The 19,048-nt window shown below is 35.6% G+C and overlaps 1 protein-coding gene across 7 annotated transcripts in view; it reads left to right on the top strand.

The window, feature by feature from the left end:
* The window catches only part of ZMYM4 (zinc finger MYM-type containing 4), a 154,403-nt gene that overhangs the window by 113,874 nt on the left and 21,481 nt on the right, over positions 1 to 19,048 (top strand). For all 7 annotated transcript variants that reach the window (XM_043875821.1, XM_043875822.1, XM_043875820.1 and 4 more), the window contains 7 exons: positions 181 to 352; positions 7,414 to 7,467; positions 7,871 to 8,050; positions 8,458 to 8,552; positions 14,348 to 14,519; positions 14,704 to 14,799; positions 17,018 to 17,169. In XM_043875821.1, coding sequence (XP_043731756.1) covers positions 181 to 352; positions 7,414 to 7,467; positions 7,871 to 8,050; positions 8,458 to 8,552; positions 14,348 to 14,519; positions 14,704 to 14,799; positions 17,018 to 17,169 — 921 coding nt within the window. The remainder of the gene's footprint in view (positions 1 to 180; positions 353 to 7,413; positions 7,468 to 7,870; positions 8,051 to 8,457; positions 8,553 to 14,347; positions 14,520 to 14,703; positions 14,800 to 17,017; positions 17,170 to 19,048) is intronic.

Genomic DNA, 19,048 nt, shown 5'->3' with positions numbered 1-19,048 from the left:
ATTTAAGTGACTATAGTCTTATAAAAACAAACTAGCAAGGCTGTTTTAATTGTTGGCCATAGAATATCTTGTTTATTTGGATTTGTTTATTATTTTTGTATTTAAATTATCTCACAAGTAATAGTTTTGATGATAGACTTATTTCCCAAGAAACTCTTCAGTCTGTCCTTGGTCTTTCAGATGCCTGTCCCTATGCTTATTCCATCCTCAATGGGTAGCGAAGATAAAGTCACCAAGAGTATTGAGGACATTAAGGAAAAACTTCCCTCACATCCTTTTGAAGCTGATCTCCTTGAAATGGCAGAAATGATTGCAGAAGATGAAGAGAAGGAGAAGACTCTATCTCAGGGAGGTTGGTATGATTTTAAAGGAAAAAAAAAAAGCATACCTGCAGATTTTCAGGTCAATGAAAGTGAAAGAGTAATTTTAAGTATTAGCCAGTCAGGAAGTTTCTAAAAGCTTTTGCTGTTGTTCAGCCACTAAGTCTAAAATCTTTACTTGTGTTTAAATACCAACTCTGTGGGCTCGTTAAACTTGTTAACTCTGAAACTCTATGCAGTTTAGGAAAAAAACTTTAAAGTTTTGATACAATTTGATTCTTAATGTTTCCAGAAAAACAACATACAAATCCCCTTTTCATGATCATATTCTGGTTTTATACTTGTTGTCAAAGCCTTTGTTGTCAAGGTGTGACAACACACTTTGTCGTCAAAGTGTGCTCAGTTGTTCAGTTGTGTCTGACTCTTTGCAACCCGATGGATTATAGCCCACCAGGCTCCTTTGTCCATGGGATTTCCCCGGCAAGAATACTAGAGTGGGTTGCCATTTCCTTCTCCGGGGGATCTCCCCAACCCAGGGACTGAACCCAGGTCTCTTGCATTAAAGGCAGTCTCCTGCATTGCAGGCAGATTCTTTAGTGACTGAGCCACCAGGGAAGCCCATGGTCCCCAAATAAAAATTCCTGTTGTATAATAATCAGCTTGTTGGTAGAAGGTAAATAGAATTTTAAGATGGAAAACCATTTAGTTCAAAATAGCCTATAGATAAATCCTATTTTAAGAGTATATAATAATGATAATAACAGTAGTTAAGATATATGTTCTTGCTGTACCCTAGGCATTGTCCTAAACGCACTTGTATATATCACCTCATTTAATCTTCACAACTACTCCATGAGGGAGTAGTTTTTACTTTATTTACTTTACATTCTTCTTTTGGAAAATAGGCTAGCCATGGTTATACAATCAGGAAATAATGGAACCAGAAGTTGAATCCAGGTCCATCTCACTACAAAGAAAGGATTTTGACTAGAACTCAGTAGTATGTATTCCAGAATGGTTTCCAGCCTTAATTAGCACCTTCTTGATTTATGGATGAAAGAAGAGATATAATCATAAGAAAAGACAGAGGAAACAGTGTTTAAGGTAGTTGAAATGTACAGGTGAATTTTTGTAAAAGCAAAAAAAGCAGAGACATTACTTTTCCAACAAAGGTCTGTCTCGTCAAGGCTATGGTTTTTCCAGTAGTCATGTATGGATGTGAGAGTTGGACTATAAAGAAAGCTGAGTGCCAGAGAATTGATGCTTTTGAACTGTGGTGTTGGAGAAGACTCTTGAGAGTCCCTTGGACTGCAAGGAGATCCAACCAGTCCATCCTAAAGGAGATCAGTCCTGAGTGTTCATTGGAAGGACTGATGTTGAGGCTGAAACTCCAATACTTTGGCCAGCTGACTCATTTGAAAAGACCCTGATGCTGGGAAAGATTGTAGGCGGGAGGAGAAGGGGACAGAGGATGAGGTGGTTGCATGGCATCACCAACTCAATGGAGATGAGTTAGAGTAAACTCCGTGAGTTGGTGATGGACAGGGAGGCCTGGCGTGCTCTGATCCATGGAGTTGCGAAGAGTCAGACACGACTGAGCGACTGAACTGAACTTTCGCATATCATTGATGAGCCAACAAATTACTCTTTTCTGACGACTTCTTTCCCGTGTTGGCTTCTAGAAACCTTGCCACTGGGTTCTGTTTTTGTATAATACATTCTCGAGATTTTCTGAACAATTTAGCACTTGATAACTCTACTGTCAACTTTTCTGTTGTGTTGCCACTATGTTTTTAAATCATATATATTCTGAGAGGTGGATAAAAAGCTTTTTGTTATCCCAAAGTTTCTGGTCTCATTTTGCTCTTTGGTGTATAATCTCATAGTTGTGACCCATTTATATGTGGATGTTAACGTCTTAGAATATTGCCCCATACTTGATCTTCTAATATCTGATACTTATTTTGGAAGTTCAGGCAATTTCTAATAATAAACATCATTTTAACTTGGCTTCTCCATTCATATTAATAGTCAGCATTTATCAGATATTTCCTCTATACAAATATTGTGAGTTTGCCTTAACTTGCAATGGAGTCAAACAGAAAACCTTTAAAAACTAAGCTTCAAGCCAGTTGTAATCATCATAGTGTAAGTAAAATCAAATGGTCTAGAAATATAACAGGGAGAAAAAATTAATCCATTCCAAAAGGATCTGGCTCATTTATCTTTGATTTCAGGGAAAAGAGACAATATTCCTTGGTTTTTAAAAAAAATCTGATTTTTTAATACTCTGAATCTTTAAACTTTTTATATTTATTTTTTAATATATGCATTTTATTGAAGTTTAGTTAACTTACAGTGTTTCAGGTATATAGCAAAGTGATTCAGTTATACACATAATATTTTTGAAATTATTATCCATTATAGATTATTACAAGATGTTGATTATAGTTCCCCGTGTATAGTTTACTGTGCTATACAGGAAAACTTTTCTTGTTGAATACTGCTTTTTTAATTAGAAATCTAGCATTATATTCATTCTAAGTCAAACAAGTGGAACTAAAATGTCATAAATTTTTTAGTTAGGCGAAAATTCGTACGTTTTCTAAAATAGATATAGTACATATTATTTATATATACATACACAAAAGTTTTTCTACTACACTTGATAAAAACTTGAGAAAGAACATCTGAAAAAAAAAAAACAGAGTTGGAGAAATTGGAAAACATAAACTAAATGAAATGGGAGCACTGAATATGAAATAGAAAAAGTGAAACAAACTAGAGAAAAGTACAAGAGACCTCACTGTGCCAACAGAGGTCTATATAGTCAGTGCTGTGGTTTTTCAGTAGTCGTGTATAGGTGTGAGAGCTGGATAATAAAAAAGGCTGAGCACTGAAGATTTGATGCCTTTGTACTGTGGTCCTGGGGAAGACTCTTGAGAGTCCATTGGACTGCATGGAGATCAAACCAGTCAATCCTAAAATAAATCAACCCTGAATATTCATTGGAGGGACTTGATGCTGAAGTGCCAGTGTTTTGGCCACCTGATGTGAAGAACTGACTCATTGGAAAAGACCCTGATGCTGGGAAGGATTGAAGGCAGGGAAAGGGGGCAACAGAGGATGAGATGGTTGGAAGGCATCACTGAGTCAATAGACATGAGTTTGATCAAGCGCCAGGAGATGAAGGACAGGGAAGCCTGGCGTGCTGCAGTTCATGGGGTCACAAAGAGTTGGGCATGACTGAGGAACTGAACAACAACAAAAAAAGATATAGTCCAGTTGTTTTTAAACATGGCTGCTCATTAGGAACATATCTGGAACTCTGGAGAAAAAAAAGCAATACCTGTGCATTTGTATTTCTCAAAAAATTCCAAGATAGTGGACTTCCTTGGTGGCCCAGTGGCCAAGACTCTGTGCTTCCAATGCAGGGGGCCTGGGTTCAATCCCTGGTCAGGGAATTAAATCCCACATGCCACAACTCAGAGTTCCCATGCCACAACTAAAGATCTTCCTTGCTGCAAGAGAAGATTGAAGATCTACATGCTGCAATTAAGACCTGGTGCAGCCAAATAAATAAATGTTAAAAAAAATCCAAGATAATTCTTATAAGCATCTGGATTTTAAAAAGTGTTTACAAGTTTTTCTATTCAATGGTAGTTTTGGTGATACAGAGTTCTATTATTTTTCTGTTGACCAATCATGATACAATGGTATTAAGTGAGTAATAGTTACATAATCACAATAGTGAGAGATGTTTATGTGTTTTCACAATCAATATCCAGACAAAAAAATAAAAGATAATTAGAAATGCAAACCATAATGGGAACATGATTAACCTAACAATGTAAAATAATTACACCCAGTTTGGGGCATCAAGCAGAATGATGTGGTAAGTGGAAGTGCAAACACGCACATATTTTCATCCAGCCGGCCAGTCTGTGTTTTGGTTGGTACATTTGATCCTGTTACCATTTTCTTAATTATTATGGGTCTATTTTCTGTAGGTCTTTGCCTTCTCTTGTGTTTCCTGTGTGAAGAAGTTCCTTTAGCATTTGTTGTAAAGCTGGTTAGATGGTGCTGAATTCTCTTTAACTTTTGCTTGTCTGGAAAGCTTTTATGATTTCTCCATCAATCTGAAAGGAAAGTCTTGCTGCATAGCGTTTCATTGGTTGTAGGTTCTTCCCTTTTATCGCTTTAAATATACCATGCCATTTCCTTCTGTCTTGTAGAGTTTTTGTTGAGAAATCAGCTGATAGCCTGATGGGAGTTCCCTTGTATGTTATTCGTTGTGTTTCCCTTGTTGTTTTTAATGTTTATCTTTGTCTTTAATTTTGTCAGTTTGATTACTATGTGTCTCGGTATATTCCTCCTTGGGTTTATCCTGTCTGGAACTCTCTGTGCTTCTTGAACTTGGATGATTGTTTCTTTTCCCTGTTAAGGAAGTTTTCATCTATTATTTCTTAATATTTTCTCAGTTCCTGTCTCTGTCTCTTCTCCTTCTGGTACCCCTCTAATGCAAATGTTGGTGTGTTTAATGTTCTCACAGAAATCTCTTTGGCTGTCTTTATTTCTTTTCATTCTTTTCCCTATATTCTCTTCTACAGCAGTGATTTTCACCATTTTGTCCTCTAGGTCATTATTTGTTTTTCTGCCTCAGTTATTCTGCTATTGATTCCTTCTAGTGTATTATTCATCTCTGTTTCTTTGTTCTTTAGTTCTTCTAGGTCTTTGGTAAACATTTCTTGCATCTTCTCCATTGTTTTTCAGATATCCTGGATTATCTTCACTGTCATTATTCTGAATTCTTTTTCTGGAAGGTTGCCTAGCTCCATTTCACTTAGTTGTTTTTCTCGGGTTTTATCTTATCCCTTTATCTGGGACATAGCTTTCTGCTTTTTCATCCTGTTTCGGTTCAGTTCAGTCGCTCAGTCATGTGTGACTCTTTGCAGCCCTATGAACCGCAGTACGCCAGGCCTCCCTGTCCATCACCAACTCCCAGAGTCCACCCAAACCCGTGTTCGTTGAGTCGGTGATGCCATCCAGCCATCTCATCCTCTCTTGTCCCCTTCTCCTCCTGCCCTCAGTCTTTCTCAGCATCAGGGTCTTTTCCAGTGAGTCAGCTCTTCGCATCAGGTGGCCAAAGTACTGGAGTTTCAACTTCAACATCAGTCCTTCCAATGAACACCCAGGACTGATATCCTTTAGGATGGACTGGTTGGATCTCCTTGCAGTCCAAGGGACTCTCCTCTAACACCACAGTTCAAAAGCATCAGTTCTTCGGCACTCAGCTTTCTTTATAGTCCAACTCTCACATCTCACACAGGTTTGATTCTTGGTTGGGGAACTAAGATCTTGTATGCTGTGTGGTGCAACCAAAAAAAAAGTAGTAATAATAAGGTAGTTTATAATTGATAGAACTTCGTTCTATAGTTTCATGTGCTGATTGCTAGTGTATTTATGTTCTAAGTCTGTTTTCCATTTCATGGTAAATCATTTTTTTCAGGGGGGAAGCAATGTAAAACAGATTTTTCAACCTATGAGTAAATAAACATTGTGTGTGTTTGTTACTAAAAAAAGAAATTTCATAGTCGGAACACTCGATGACATAAATCAAAATAAGATCCTCTATGACCCACCTCCTAGAGTAACGGAAATAAAAGCAAAAGTAAACAAGTGGAACCTGATTAAACTTAAAAGCTTTTGCACAGCAAAGGAAACTATAAGTAAGGTAAAAAGACAACTGTCAGAATGGGAGAAAATAATAGCAAGTGAAACAACTGACAAAGGATTAATTTCCAAAATATACAAGCAGCTTATACAACTCAATGCCAGAAAAACAAACAACCCAATCAAAAAGTGGGAAAAAGACTTAAAAAGACATTTCTCCAAAGAAGACATACAGATGGCTAACAAACACATGAAAAGATGCTCAACATCACTCATTATTGGAGAAATGCAAATCAGAACTACAATGAGATATCATCTCACACTAGTCACAATGGCCATCATCAAAAAGTCTACAAACAATAAATGCTGGAGTGGGTGTGGAGAAAAGGAAAGACTCTTGCATTGTTGGTGGGAATATAAATTGATACAGTCACTATGGAAGACCATATGGAGATTCCTTAAAAAACTAGGAATAAAACAACCATATGACCCAGCAAGCCCACTCCTAGGCATATACCCTGAGGAAACCAAAATTGAAAACGACAAATGTTTCCCATTGTTCATTGCAGCACTATACAATAGCTAGAACATGGAAGCACCCTTGATGTCCATCGACAGATGACTGGATAAAGAAGTTGAGGTACATAAACACAATGGAATATTACTCAGCCATAAAAAGGAATGCATCTGAGTCAGTTCTGATGAGGTGGATGAACCTAGAACCTATTATACAGAGTGAAGTGAGTCAGAATGAGAAAGATAAATATCGTATTCTAATGCGTATGTACGGAATCTGGAAGAATGGTACTGAAGAATTTACTTACAGGGCCACAAAGGAGAAACAGACATAGAGAACAGACTTATGGACATGGGGAGAGGGGAGGAGAGGGTGAGATGTATGCAAAGAGTAACATGGAAACTTACATTACCATGTGTAAAATAGATAGCCAAAGGGAATTTGCTCTATGGCTCAGGAAACTCAAACAGGGGTTTTGTATCAATCTAGAGGGGTGGGATAGGGCGGAAGATGGGAGGAAGGTTCAAAAAGGAGGGGAAGTATGTTTACCTATGGCTGATTCATGTTGAGGTTTGACAGAAAACAAAAAGATTCTGTAAAGCAACTATCCTTCAATTAAAAAAATTTTTAAATATATTTAAAAAAGTAAAAGCAAAAAAAAAAAAAATTTCAGATAGCATAGAATCCAAAATAAACATCTCTTGGCTTGACTTTTTTCATACTGCTATTTGGAAATATAGCCGCTGTTAGTTGTAATTTAACTGTATTTATCGCTAATGCTTAATTTTTATTAACTAATCATTCTTTCTGCATATGAAGGCTATCTTGCAGTTGTTTCATTTGAGATGCAATTTGTTCACATATACATATAAATTGACATTATGTGCTTTTCTTTTTCTTTAGAATCCCAAACTTCTGAACAGGAACTCTTTTTAGACACCAAGATATTTGAAAAAGGTTTGTAGTTGTAAATATATTATGAATCTTAGAAATATTGTATCTCTGTTAGTGATACCCATAAAGTATTAGCAACCTTGGATTTAATATTTATAATTTAAGCTGTTTGTAGGGGGCATCAGAGAGCTAGCTGTGAGTTTGTGCTAATTTATAAAGAGAGTGATAAAAGCTATCTCAGATATTGGTTTTAGGGGTTAATTGAACTAATGTACTAAAGTGTATACCAAGAATATAAATCCATTTCTGTGATCCTGGTGAACAAGTTGCTTCATTCTTGAGGGTACCTATGGAATTGTTCAGCAACTTTATCTGACTTTTTGGTATTTAGGATTTCAGGGAGGTATATGAGCATGTCAGGAGTCTTATTTCATTTTGAGGGCTTGTTTGTTTTTTATTATTTCAGACCAGGGAAGTACTTACAGTGGTGATCTTGAATCAGAGGCAGTATCTACTCCACATAGCTGGGAGGAAGAATTAAATCATTATGCCTTAAAGTCAAATACTGTGCAAGAGGCTGATTTAGAAGTGAAGCAGTTCTCAAAAGGGGAAACTGAACAGGATCTGGAAGCAGATTTCCCCTCAGGTTTGTTCAGTGTAACTTGACTGCTGAAAGTCCTTTTTTAGAAGATTGGTACAATTTTGAATTGACATTTTGAAGCAGTTATAATGTGTGATAACTACCTAGGGCACAAATCGTCCCTGACTTTGAAGGTATTGATTCATACCATATTCTTCTTTATAAAGGGTTAATTTGTTTTTGTTGTTATTTTTAACTTCCCACAGTAATCATATAGGGAATTTTCTCGATTGTTAATAAAGTTTTTATTCATGCTGTATCTTCTCTGTTTCCTTAAGTATATAAGTAAAATCTGTATTTTATCAAAACAAAATAATATAGTGATGATTACCTGATATTTCCTCCTCCAGTCTGAGACTTTATTTTACTGTGAGTTATTTATCTCACATTATGCTGTCTCCTGGTTTTCACAGAATCCTTTGACCCATTGAACAAAGGACAGGGAATCCAGGTACGTTCCCGAACAAGACGACGACACAGAGATGGCTTCCCCCAGCCCAGACGAAGAGTAAGCAATAGCTTAATTTTTCTAGCATTTTCTTTTGTTTATTATCTTCCAATCTTGAATTTTCATGTGTTTGCTTTTTGAAGTTAAAAAACCATATCTTTTATTTTACATTTCTTTAAGAGGGACTTTTTCCACAATTGAAGGATTTTTCTGTTTTGTTTTTTAATTCTTGTTATAGACTTTCCTCTTTTTTTAAAGTCTCTAAATTTAGCTTTTAAATATAATAATAAGGTTTGCTGTTTTATATAGTACAGTTATAATAGTGAAGTACACAAAGACTTTTTCATGGTGACTGGGCTTTCTCATACTGAAATTAAAACAGCCTTTTTTTAAAGAAAATTTCCATTGAGTTGTAATTACATTTAAAAATTCATAAATTTTAAATGTACAATTTGATGAGCTTTGATAAATGTATACAGTACGTAACTACCTCCACAATCACAATACTTTCCTTGTGCCAAAAATTTGCCTTGTTAGCATTTCCAGTCAGTCTTCATCTCCAGCTCCTGACAACCACTGACTGATCTGCTTTGTGAATTGGTGTAAAATGGTACTGCTTTACCTTTTCTAAAATTTCATATAAATGCAATCATATAATTTGTATTCTTCTGTATCTGGGTTTTTTCAGTTAGCATAATGTTTTTGAGAGTTATTCATATCATGTATCACTAGTTCATTCCTTTTTATTTCTGAGTATTTTATGGATAAACTACTGTTTATATAATTGTTGAATAGCTAATAGAAATTTGGGTTATTTCTGGTTTGGGTGTTTTTAAGTAAAGCTGCTGTGAACATTCTAATATAAACGTCTTTGTGAAGAATATACGTTTTCATTTGGGGAAAAATATCCAAGGGTGGAATTGTGAGGTCTGATCTGTATTTTTTTTTTTTGATCTGTATTTTTAACTTCGTAAGAAAGCTGCCAAAGTATGGTCCAAAGTGGATGTACCATCTTGAATTCCCACCAGCAGTCTGGGAATTCTATCTGCTCCATGACTTAGTACTAACAATTATCCATTATTATCAGTTGTTATCAATTATTATCAATCCTTATCAATTATAATCAGTTGTTATCACCTGGCATTATCAATTTTTTAGTTATTCTAGTAAGTGTGTAGTGATATTAATTTATGGCTTTAATTTGTATTTTCCTCATGACTAATATGTCGGCATCTTTTCTAATGTATATTGCTGTTTGTTTATCTTTGATAAAGTGTGTATTCAAAACTGTTGAGCATTTGGGGGGGTTTAGGTGTCATCTTTACGGAGTTGTGTTTTGTTGTTTTTTTTATGGATATAATTCTTGTATCAAATATGACTTGCTCCTATTCTGTGACTTCGTCTTTCTTTTCTCAATAGTGAAAAACAACTTTTTCCCCCGTTTCCATGATTCATTTTATTTATTTTCTTCCAGTTTTACTGAAATATATTCGACATCCAGCACTGTATAAGTTTAAGATCTATAACATAATGATTTGACTGACTTCAGTTCAGTTCAGTTCAGTCACTCAGTCGTGTCCGACTCTTTGCGACCCCATGAATCACAGCACGCCAGGCCTCCCTGTCCATCACCAACTCCCGGAGTTTACTCAGACTCATGCCCATCGAGTCGGTGCTGCCATCCAGCCATTTCATCCTCTGTCGCCCCCTTCTCCTCCTGCCCCCAATCCCTCCCAGCATCAGGGTCTTTTTCAGTGAGTCAACTGTTCGCATGAGGTGGCCAAAGTATTGGAGTTTCAGCTTCAGCATCAGTCCTTCCAACAAACACCCAGGACTGATCTCCTTTAGGATGGACAGGTTGGATCTCCTTGCAGTCCAAGGGACTCTCAAGAGTCTTCTCCAACACCACAGTTCAAAAGCATCAATTCTTCGGCGCTCAGCTTTCTTCACAGTCCAACTCTCATATCCATACATGACCACTGCAAAAACCATAGCCTTGACTAGACGGACCTTTGTTGGCAAAGTAATGTCTCTGCTTTTTAATATGCTATCTAGGTTGGTCATAACTTTCCTCCCAAGGAGTAAGCATGACTGACTTACATGTCATGAAGTGAATACCACGATAAGATGGTAAACACACATCATCTCATATAGATAAAGAATTAAAGACATTTTTTAAAAAAGTTTTTTCCTTATTATGAGAATTCCTAGGGTTTACTCCTAACAACTTTCATATGTAATATAGAGAAGTGCTCATTATATGTATCATGATGCACATTATATCCCTAGTACTTCCTTAGCTAAAATGGTAATTTGTGCCTTTTGACTGCGTCCATCCAATTCCACCTCCCTCTCCCTGGTGCCTCTGGTAACCACAAATCTGATCTCTTTTTCTAAGAATTTGTTTGGTTTTGAAATATAATAGACCCATAACATTATGTTCTTGGAGTGCAACGTAGTGATTGGACATTTCTGCATATTTCAAAATGTTCGCTAGAGTAAGTCTAGTTACAATGTGTCAGCATACAGAGATATTACGTAATTATTGTGTGACTGTATTCCCTCCGCTGTACATTTCATAACAGGACCATGACTCATTTGCTTTGTTACTGAAGTTTGTATTCTTAATCTCCCTCACCTATGTCTCTCATCTCCCCAACACCCTCCCCTCTGACAACCCCATGTTTATTCTCTGTATGTTTGATTCTGTTTCTGATTTATTGTGTTTGTTCATTTGTCCTATTTTTTAGATTGCAGATATAAGTGAAATAATATAGTATTTACATCTGTCCGTTTTTTTTCTCTTAGTATTCTCTAGGTCCATTTGTGCTGTCACAAATGGCAAGATTTCATTCTTTTTTTGTGATTGATTAATAATTCGATGCATGTAACTCTGTGTGTGTGTGTAGCATTGTTTTTAAATTTCCTTGTCTAGTGTTCTTCACTGACATATAGAAATAGAGATGGTTTTGTATATTGACTTCATATGTGGCGATTTTGCTCAACTAATATCTGTGAGATTTTCTCCCTACACAGTTGTATTATCTGTGAATTAAGAAAGTTTCACTTTGTCCCTTTACATTCTCAGGGTATTTTCTTCTTTTTTCAAAAACAAAATTTATTATTTGTTATTTTACTTTTTTTTTTGGCCATGCCATGTGGCATGTTGGGTCATAGTTCCCCAACCAGGGATTGAGTCTATACCACCTGCAGTGGAAGCAAGAGTCTTTACCGTTGGACCACCAGGAAGCCCCTCTTTCTTTTTTTGATTTATTGCATTAACTGGGATCAATGTTTAATATGAGTGCAGACTTTAATGCCTCTTCCCAGTTTTAACAGTGTTCAGCCTTGCAGTGTTAAATACAATGTTACCTGTGTATTTCTCATTGTTGTTGTTGTTCAGTTGCTCAGTCGTGTCTGACTCTTTTCGACCCTATGGACTGCAGCACATGAAGCTTCCCTGTCCTTCACCATCAGAGTTTGCTCAAACTCATGTCCATTGAGTTGGTGATGCCATCCAACCATCTCATCCTCTGTCATCTGCCTCTTCTGCTGCCTTCAGTCTTTCCCAGCATCAGTTTTTTCGAATGAGTTGGCTCTTCACATCAGGTGGCCAGAGTACTGGAGCTTCAGCATCAGTCCTTCCAGTGAATATTCAGGGTTGATTTCCTTTAGGATTGATTGGTTTACTCTCCTTGCTGTTCAAAGACCTCTCAAGAGTCTTTTTTGCACCACAGTTCAAAGGCATCAGTTCTTTGGCACTCAGCCTTTTTTATCGCCCAGCTCTCACATCCGTACATGACTACTAAGAAAATCATAACTTTGACTAGACGGCCCTTTGTAGACAAAGTAATGTCTCTGCTTTTTAATATGCTGTCTAGATGGTCTTAGCTTTTCTCCCAAGGAGCAAACGTCTTAATTTCATGGCTGCAGTCACCGTCCACAGTGATTTTGTTGCCCAAGAAAATGGTCTGTCACTGTTTCCTGTGTTTCCCCGTCTATTTCCCTTGAAGTGATGGGACCAGATGTCATGATCTTAGTTTTTGAATGTTGAGTTTTAAGCCAGCTTTTTCACTCTCCTCTTTCACCTTCATCAAGAGGCTCTTTAATTCCTCTTTGCCTTCTGCCATAAGGGTGGTGTCATCTGCATATCTGAAGTTATTGATATTTCTCCCCACAATCTTGATTGTAGCTTGCGCTTCATCCAGACCAGCATTTTGCACTATGTACTCTGCCTATAAGTTGAATAAGCAGGGTGACAGTATACAGCTTTGACATACTCCTTTCCCAGTTTTGAACCATTCCATTGTTCTTTGTCTGGTTCTCACTGTTGCTTCTTACCTCCATACAGGTTTCTCATAGATGACAGTCTTTCTCATAGATGACCTCTGTCAAGGTCAAGAAGTTCTCTTCTGATTTACTCAGCTTTTGTGATTGTGTTTTGAACTTTGTCAGGTGATCTCTTGAGATGATCATCTAATTTTTCTTTTGTAAGTCTTTTTCAATGGCGAAATACATTGATTTTTTCCAGTGATAAACTTAACCTTGCATTTACGGGATGAACACTACTCTCTTTTGATGTTTTTATATTTATATATGTATTGCTGAATTGAGTTTGCTGGTATTTGTTAAGGTTTTAAGTATGTCAGTTTAAAAGAGCTATTGGTGTGTAGTTTTCTTGTAAGGATTTTATCTGTCCTTGCTGGCAGGATAAAAGTGATGTTAAGGAAAAAAAAAAAAAGTGATGTTAAGGATAAAAGTGAGTTACTGTTCCTCTTCTGTTTTCTGAAATACAATTTATATAGTTACTTTAATTCTTGGGTAGACTTCAGCAGTGAAGTCATCTGGGTCTGAAATTTTTTTGTGGGAATGTTTTAAAATATAATTTGAATTCTTCTGGCTGTTATCTATTTCTTCTAGAGCAAGCTTTGTTAGTTTGTATCTTTCAAGAAATTTGTTCATTTTTTCTAAGCTGTCTAGTTTATTGTCATCATGGTGTTCACAGTTTTCTGCTGTTACCCCTTATTATGTCTGTGGAATCAGGTGTTGATAATTTGTATCTTCTGTCTTATCTCTAATCATTTTGGCTAGAGATTTATCAATTTTTTTAACCTTCTAAAATTATGAGCTTTTTTGTCTTACTAATCTTTTCCTCTATTTTTTAATTGATTTTGCTCTTATTTTTATTATTATTTTGAGTTTTAATGTAGTCTTTATTCTAGTTTCTTAACATAGGAGCTAGCTTACGGATTTCAGACTTTCTTCTCATATAAGCATTTTAATAAATATAAATATCCTTATAAGCACTGCTTAGCACTATTATATAAATTTTGATATGTTTTGTTTTCATTTTTACTTAAATTCAAAATATTCTCTAATTGCATTTTTGATTTCTTAGTGAGTGTTGGTTAATTCTAACTTTCATGGATTTTTCTAACAATATTCTGTTACTGATTTATAGCTGAATTCCAGTGTAGTTAAGAGAGTTGATTGAGGGTTGTTTTATAGCCATCTATTCATGTATTGCATTAAATAGACCTGAGTGTAATAACTGTTACTCATACCTCATTTTGTAAGTCTACTATCTGGAAAATAGTAAATAAATACTCAAATGTTATTGATTATTCCAGTATTATTTTCTGCACTTCAGTTTCCTCTTTTTTTTTTTTTTTTTTCCTCCTGCGGATAGGATTAGATGACTTCTAAAACTCTTTCTACCTGTAAGAACTCTGAATCTCAGGGATGTAATACTGAGTTCCATTTCTGTAAATTTATGCCCATTCTATCTTTGCGAACCATGATTCTTAGATCCAAAACTACATTTATATTCTGTAAATTTTTGAAAATTCTTACAGGGACGGAAGAAGTCTATAGTATCTGTGGAGCCCAGGAGTCTTATTCAAGGAGCCTTTCAAGGGTGCTCAGTGTCTGGGATGACACTGAAATACATGTATGGGGTAAATGCCTGGAAGAACTGGGTTCAGTGGAAAAATGCCAAGGAAGAGCAGGGGGATCTGAAATGTGGCGGTAAATACATGGCATGAATTTGTGTCTTGATTTACGGGTGGGAGGAATACGGATTAATAAATTTACAAACCTACTCAAAAGGGTTAAATACTAGTCAAAAATCCCATAAAGCTTTGATTTGGGCTTTGCTTAATTTTTTTCCATCTTTATTTAAACTTCTCATTTACTTTTCTTTTCATGTCAGGAGTTGAACATGCCTCATCTAGCCCGTGTTCTGACCCGTTAGGAAGTACTCAAGACCATGCGCTCTCTCAAGAATCTTCAGAGACAGGCTGTAAAGGTAAAATATTTCTCTCCTTATGATCTGAATTGATTGTAATATCATTGTTGATTTTAAATTTATAAATGGAAATTGAAAATGCTTTAAAATTTGAAGTTTATGTTTAAAAAGAGAAATTAATCTCCACTCTCAGTTTTAAAGAACTTGTTTTTAAGGGAGGGTTATTATCTTCAGATCATGGGTTTCTTATACAACTATAAGAAATTTTGTGTCTTTTTCTAACACTCTGCAAGTGACTCAAATCTGTCTTTTTTGAGTCCTGTATCTGTAGAATAACCCATGTGGGACGCAGTGTAACACTTCATTGTTGTTGTTAAGAAAAGTACCTGGGAAAGCCTTGCTGTTTCTGTAGTTTCTCCCATCAAGGAGCTGTATATGATTGACCATGTTTGCAGGTTTCACTTCTGGTGCCAAGAAATTTGGAACCCAATAAACAGTTCAAATAGAACAACACTGTATTATTTTAGAGCCCTAATCATTAGATTTCTTCTTTCCAGGATTTTGTTTTCTGTTCTAAATTTTGTTTTCAGTTTGTGTTCTGCCTTTTAATTTTTTTTATATTTCATTTGTTTATCACAAAATCATTATTTTATGAAGTCTGTGGAATGATATAGGGCAGGAATGCATGAGTATGTAACTAAACTTTTCACCCCTTTCCAACTGTACCTTCTCTCTGATACCTGGGTGATTGCATGTATTCTTGGCTTCACCTAAGTTTACCCTCATTGGAGCAGTTAGTTGCTGCTGTGGTCTGTGATTGACTTATTGAGTTCCCACAGATCAAGTATAATCTCTGTGCTTCAGAGTGATGTAAAAATGCTCACGTCATGGGGGTTTACTAGGCCTTTCACTTTGTACTTTGAGCCACGACATTTTTGAGAAAGGAGGAGTGGTAGTGAGAATAGAGAAGTAATATTGTATTAGACTGCCAGGCCTAAATGCAGTAGCCACACAGGATGCCTGCTCATTTCTGCTACTCATTCTTCCAGAAAAGTACTTACTGTATTTATCTGTCATGTATCAAGCATGGTGGTAAATATTCAGGTAAAAAGGTCAAATATGGTCCTTGCCCTCATGAATCACCTATTTAAATTTGCAAAACCAACTCAGGGAAGCTCAGGTGTACCATTGGAAACATGTAGTCTTTTCTACATGCAGAAAGGCAGGAACTGGAAATGGTGTTTTAACTCATCCCACAGTGTGGACCAGTCTGTTGCCGTAAGATCTCTAAAAATCAAGTTAGATAACTCTCCTGCCTAAAACTAATGTACGTGTGCTCATTTGCTCTATGCCCAACTCTTCATGACACTGTGTGACTGTAGGCCACCAGTCTCCTCTGTCTGTGGAATTTTCCTGGCAAGAATACTGGAGTGAGTTGCCATTTCCTCCTCCAGAGATCTTCCTGACTCAGGGAATAAACCCGTGTCTGCTGTGTCTATTGCATTGGCGGGAGGATCCTTTACCCCTGAGACACCTGGGAAGCAATTCAATTCTTAGTTGTCTTCAGAATCTTTATATATATATATGAGGCTTACCATGATCTGCCCTCTTTACTTTTCTGCTATATTCCTCAGTCCCCAAACCCTTTCGTTTTTGTGGCTGAGCACATACTGTGTTTTCTAGCATTTTCAAAAGCATGAAGTTGTTAATATGTAATCTGAAATATACTTTATTCAAATAAATATCACTTAAAGTTAAATAGCATTCCCTTTACAGACATCTCCAGAGCTTTTTATATATTAAAACATACTGTGAATTCTTCACAGGCAGATATAATATACTGTTGTTTTCCAAATTTATCAGATCTTAGAAACCCAGTTTTATTGAGCTTTCACATGGTTAGTATTTTGTGGAATATACTTTGGGAAATCTTATATCCTCAAGTTGAAATTCTTAATCTATGAGTTTAATTTTTCTCCACCTTTCACTTCCTCTGGAATCTAACATGACTTTTCACTATTAGATGGCCCTTATTTGTTTTCATAGAATTTTACTTAAATAAGACATTTTATTTAAATGTTACATCATATGTGATGAATTATCTTTATTTTTTTTTAACTAAAAAAGCCTTGAGATGAGTATCTGTCTTTAATCCATGTCTTCACTAGTGTATACCATAATACCTGGGGCAGTGTAGTCAGTGTTTATTTAGTGAATTGAGTAATGTTATTATTTTTCTTTTAAGTTATTATTTCAGATGTTTTTTACCTTTCCACAGTCCGCTCTATCAAGCTGAAGGAAGATATTCTGTCCTGCACTTTTGCTGAGTTGAGTTTAGGCTTATGCCAGTTTATTCAAGAAGTGCGGAGACCAAATGGTGAAAAATATGATCCAGACAGTATCTTATATTTGTGCCTTGGAATTCAACAGGTATGAAATCAGTTGTTATGTAAACTATTGCTTTTTTAATAATTCTGGTAGAACTTGTGAATTAAGCTGAGAAAGTACTGTATATATTGTCAGTTGGTATTGCTCCTGTACTCTCTTCTTAGTTAACCACTGACCCTGATTTGAAAGTCTTAGTCACGTAAACGTTTTATAAGTTTAATTGAGACTGTTAGAGTAACAGAAATTGAAGTTGGTTCATTTTATTGCTAAATGGACAAAAAAGGCCTAATAGCAATTCACAAAAGAAGTGAGATAGATGACTCTGTGTTTATATGTATGTATCTGTATGAATTTCGTAATCTCATATAAACTTTAAATTCACATTAGAATAGATATGTCAATATTTATCCTATCACAATAGCAAAGATCAAAAAATTTTAGTAGTCATTGTTGATACGAGTTCTGTGAGATGGAGGTTCACCTTCATAGTTGATGATAATTAGTACATAGTTTGTAAAAAGCAGTTTTGAGCGTATGTTTCAGGAATACTTTTGAATGTTCATATTATTTCACCAGTGATTCATTTTTTGGGAATCTCTCAAAAGTCTGAGGTTCAGACATTATTGCCCAAAACTGGAAATCACCTCAGTGTCCACCAAAGTATAGTATATTTATAGTTAAATATTATGCCCCCAATAAAAATGGTTTACAAAGTGACTTCTAGTAACATAAAAATCTTAATACTAAAGCATTAAGTGAGCAAAATAAGAGTGTATGTGTATCACTATATTTTAACATAGTGGTTTATAAGCCATTCACATAAATAACATAGTAAATGAAATACATGAAAAGTATTTACAGTGCTTATTATCTTGGAGTGATGAAACTCTGAATATAATTGATTTTTTTCCTCTATTTGCCAAATTTCATTCCCTCTGTATTTCAGGGGGTATTATTTAGTCATTTATTTGTTGTTAAAGTTTAATTTTTTAATTATAAAAGTAGTATGGGCTCAGTTAACTGTTAAAACAGTAAGTGAAGACATATTAAGAAAAATTAAATCAGTCCATTCCCACTCCCTGAGGTAATCAGTGTTTGCAGTGTGATATGTAACCTATATCTTCTTTTTTTGTCATTTTAATTGATGTATTGTTGACTTATCTCATTATCTTTTGTGCAATATATATTTATACATGTGTGTAGATGTTTGTTAACAGTTTTTATTTTGCTTAGTTTTTTTAAAATGGGGCCTATACTATACCCACTTTTTGTAACTTACTATTCTCAACCTGTGTATCCCTTGAGATGCATATAAATCAAATTCCTTGCTTTAAAAAAGAAAGTCACATAATGTTGCAGAGTATGAACATAACAGTTATTCAGCCTTTCCTCTTTTCTATATTCAGGCGTTTCTCCCTCCTCTTCTCTTACTCTTGCAAACCATGCTTCGGTAAATATTTTGTTTGCACACCTAGTGAACTGGTGCTTTTGTTTCTAGGTTAAAGCATAGATTTTTCTAGTTATAAGATACTTTCAGATCACTTCCCAGGATAATTGTGGTAGCTTACGATTTTACCAGCAGTGTGATGCCTGTTTCTTGAATCCTTTTCACCATCCTCTTTCTCATGTTTATTGTTCTGATGGAATTTTTTAAAATGTTAACTTGTGGCTCCAATATGTATTCTTCCAACTTTTGTGAAGTAAATGTCTTTTTATGTTGGTCATTTGGATTTTTCCTCCCGATCTGTAGGGTCTCTTTTATATTAGGGATATTGAGTCTAATATGAGATTAAATTTTTCTAGTGTATTTTTGTCTTTCGGTTTTTTTGTATGTTTTACTATTTAAAAAGTTTTCATTTTTATATAGTCCAATGTGGATATATTTCCCTTTATAGTTCCTATACTTTCCATGTTGGCTTAG

This window comes from Cervus elaphus, chromosome 20, assembly GCF_910594005.1.
Source record: "Cervus elaphus chromosome 20, mCerEla1.1, whole genome shotgun sequence".
In the NCBI taxonomy this organism is placed as follows: Eukaryota; Metazoa; Chordata; class Mammalia; order Artiodactyla; family Cervidae; genus Cervus; species Cervus elaphus.
This window is presented reverse-complemented; position numbering and strand designations above follow the sequence as displayed.